The sequence below is a fragment of the Antrostomus carolinensis genome, unplaced genomic scaffold, assembly GCF_000700745.2.
Source record: "Antrostomus carolinensis isolate BGI_N321 unplaced genomic scaffold, ASM70074v2 scaffold14942, whole genome shotgun sequence".
Taxonomy (NCBI): domain Eukaryota; kingdom Metazoa; phylum Chordata; class Aves; order Caprimulgiformes; family Caprimulgidae; genus Antrostomus; species Antrostomus carolinensis.
In genome coordinates, this window is record NW_010300277.1 from 68,048 (window position 1) to 71,970 (window position 3,923).

The window sequence follows — 3,923 nt, forward strand, 5'->3', positions numbered from 1 at the left end:
AATGGTACTTCTCGGGAACGATGCTTTCAGTGGCTTCTGACATATCTCCTTTTCACAGATGAAATTCAGGTCTACAGTGAAATTACCAACAATGGTGCAGAGCAAGGGATATATACATATACGCACTTATTAAATTATCTGGGACACCTAACAATAAAATATGCTTTAAATGACTCACTATATGCATGTAACCTACTGTCCTTGTCACTAGAACTTCTTATTTGTTCAAGAGTTCCCAAATCTTGGAATTCTTTCAGGACTTTGGTACTCTGATAGCTCTATTTTTAACTACTTCCTGTTGCCTACAGTTCCACTGAATCAATGGCACAAGAACTAATCTTCTTGATTATGCTTTCGGAATGAGACTCCAAGTTAGCAAAGGAGATGGCAATAAAGAAGAGTACAGCAATATTTCCTCCCCAAGGAACGTGCAGGAAAAACACCCGGCACTGGGGGACTGGGACAGAAATCGTGTGCTGCAAAACACGGCGAGTCTCGCCAGGACCAAGGACACACAGCGAAGGTGTTGGGACTGGAGCAAGAGCCACATAAAAGTGTTCCGTTCCTCTTGTTTCTGCATTCTAAGATACAAATATATATAGTTCATCATGTAAACAAGTAAATGAGAACTCAGAAGACACTTTTTTTTCCCTGCCCCCTCAAGGAGTGCTTGTAAATGAACTAGCAAGGCTTCAAAATCTGTGTTACTCTACTTTGCTACTTGTTTCTGTAACAATACCCTTCCTTTAACCATGTATCAAATAATCCTTTAAAAACGTTGCCATGAATCAGTCAATGCAGTGATAAATCTGAATCATATAAAGAGAAAGCCAGCCTATGTCACCAGCATTAATCTTATGTTTTTAGTGGGAGGACCTCATGCCATTTCTTCTAACTTGCACTTTCTGACTACCAGATTATCCTGAAGGGCTTCAACATACTTTAAGGCTCTATTTCTTCCTGCACAATTTTTCTAAATAGCTTGTGACAAAATAGACAACTCAGGTAAAAAATTCATGACTGTAGAGAAGCTACAAATATTTAACTTCCACAACTCTATATGCAAGAGCAAACACAAGATCATTAATGCCTTAACGAGCTGTGCTGTTTGTTGTGACCTATGCAGGGCCATCAAGAGATGATGGGCAATCAGGATGTATCCAGTGCCTGAATGCCAACAAAACAGAAAACTTCTCTGAGGGATTACAGCCCTCCCTTTCCAGGAAGAAAAGTCTTCCCTTTGAAACGGCTGGAACAACACATTCACTCTTCCAGTCCTTTGTTCTTGCTCCAGAAGGTATTATGAGAAAAGAGTTTATTTGCACTTAGAACATAGCAAGGAAGCATCTTTGACTTCTGTGCGTTTTGGAAATCAAAATAACAAATTCAATATGGTAAATAAGGACCACTGGAAAAAACGCACACTTGTGGCTGGATTTATTGATGACTTTGTTAAACTTCAAAGCACACAAATGCCTCAGGTGATTTCTCTTCCACTAGTTACACATACACAGAGCTGTTAATTGCATAAGGAATTCTTGATAATAGTATCGGATTCTTCACACTTGGAACACAATTATTTTGCCAGTTTCAAACTAATTCTACATTTCTGATTGAAGGCTCTGCACTGGAAGCCTTCTGGACTGATTGGGTATTCTCTGCTTCTTTTCAAATTTTGTTATATTTTGACAAGAGACAGACCACAAACAGTTTTTGAAATAGAGCTGAACAGGTTTTTAGACATGACAGGAAAGTAAAGGAACGAAACACTCAAGGAAATGTAACTTCCAAGTAACGTAGACAGTCAAAGTTAGTCACATGCTTAAATGTTTTGATGGGTCAGATACAGAGTTCACACTTTTTAACAGAGTAAACTTCATTGATAAGAGTGCAAATTAATGTAAAATTACTACAGCAATTTCTTTGCTGCAAAATAAACATGTGTAATTTTGATTTTGGTCCAACAAGGGCAGGTTGCCTCACGCTGGATATCAGCAACTGCTTTACAAACCCAGAGAGAAGTTACTGTGCCTGCCCTGGAAATGGGCTTGCTCTAAGACGTCTTGGAAAACCACCTCTACTCACCAGTGCCTTTTAGCACGGCAGTTCCCTGACACATTTTCATGAAGGCCTGTGACAAAAACTCTCTGTTTGGGTGCATCAGGAGAATTAGGAGAAACGCTGAAGCCCTCTGAGCTAGACTGGCCTGCCTGCGACGATGATGTTACCCAGCTCAGACAGGGGCCAGCTGGATCCCTGCAATAGGCAAACCTCAAGAGAAGTCAAACAAATGCTCAGGGTTTGGTCTTGGAGCCGAGGATACGTCAAATGACTCTGACATACAGACAGCCCTCTCAGTCCGGATGTCAGCGTCAGTCAGCTCAATGGATTGTGAAGGGCACATGTTTTCAAAGCCATTTGGGAGACCCGTATTCCTACTGAGACTAAAACAAGAGGCAGAGGTTCCTCTTTTCCTTGATACTACTGGAAATCTAGGTCTGGTTATTAATTTTAGTCTCTACACAGAACACCAAAAGGAATCGCTTAGTACGAGCTTAAAATGAACAATTCTGTGTTACTGGAATCACTGAAATCCTTTTGTAATTTACTTTATTTAAAAGTACTCGTTATAGTAGCTACGATTAAAGATACTTTATGAAACGCACCCTCTTTTATAAGAGCTATATAGCGTACTCTGTATAGGTTTCAAAGCACTGAAATTCATCCAGAAAATAATAGGGCAATCAGAAACATGACTGCCTTTCCCTTGCTGTCATACTTTTCGTCCTCCCATACTGTTGCAAGAAAGGAGAAGAGAAGGAGGCAGCTACGTATCAGTGATTTGGTCATGGAAGAGAGCAGCTGAACATGATTCAGTTTGACAAGAGGCACTGTGATTTGGCTAAACCATTTCTCAGGGCACTTTGTAAGGAGGATCAGCAGCATTATTCCTTTAATAGCCATGTCTAATGCAATAGCCAGCTGGGTTTTGTCCCAGACCAAGGTATCAGCATCAGGTCAGAAGGTAACATTCTGTTTACACGATTATTTCCTAAAGCACTTATCTTCTCCTCGGTGTGAAAGTTGACTTTTCTGTTTGTAAGGAGGCCTAAAGAATTGAGGGAATGGGAAAAATTAGCTACACTGAGCTGGAGCTGAATGGCATTAAGTGGGAGGTCTGAGAAAGGCTGCTGTGGCACTCAGCAGGACACCTTATTAGCCGCGTCATCGCAGTTCATTCAGGCAAGCCATACCAGTGTCACCAGCATTCCCACACAAAGACAAAGTTCTTCACACAGTCTATAAACATGCCTCCCTGGCCAATTCATCCTAACTTGACATCGCTCAAAAGAGGGGCTTGAGGGTGGTGGTTTTTTTTTTTTTTTAAACACAACAATAACATAACAAAACAAAACAAAAAACTTGCGGTTCTGCCAAGCAGGCTGAATGGAGGAGAAGGAGAGACACTGTCACATTTCTTGGGAAGAAACAATCCAGAGGTCAAGCCATATTTTATTCGGTAAGCAAATTTTTATAATAACTAAATTTGTTTAAGCTAAATACTAGCTAATATGAACACTTCTATATTTCTCGTACACCTTTGGGGTAAGGTGTTATCTTTCCACAAGCTCTTTATTTTCACACATTATCTATGCAAAGGAATTAAAGGCACAAAAGCCGTTTTTACTGAGAAAATGTGACTGCCTATATAAAATGTCCTTGCCTAAGAAAAGGAATACAAAAATCGCAACTAACGAGCCAGAGAAGAGGACAGCTCGGTCTCAGTGCAGCAATCATTTCCCAGGTTGACCTTCTCATCTCGTGTGTTGTTGACCAAAGCAGAGCTTTGAACCAAAGGTTCCGTTTTGATCTGACTCTACAAAAGCGCCGCTGGCCCACGTCCGCGCGCGGGGTGGTAAAAT

General features: G+C 40.8%; 1 protein-coding gene across 1 annotated transcript in view; it reads right to left on the reverse strand.

Annotated features, from left to right (window-relative positions):
• The window catches only part of INPP5A (inositol polyphosphate-5-phosphatase A), a 68,848-nt gene extending 65,884 nt beyond the window's left edge, over window positions 1-2,964 (reverse strand). The window contains exons 1-2 of the mRNA XM_029083773.1: window positions 2,780-2,964; window positions 2,086-2,256 (exon numbers count right to left, since the gene is read on the reverse strand). Coding sequence (XP_028939606.1) covers window positions 2,086-2,256; window positions 2,780-2,964 — 356 coding nt within the window. The remainder of the gene's footprint in view (window positions 1-2,085; window positions 2,257-2,779) is intronic.
• Window positions 2,965-3,923: the final 959 nt, after the last annotated feature.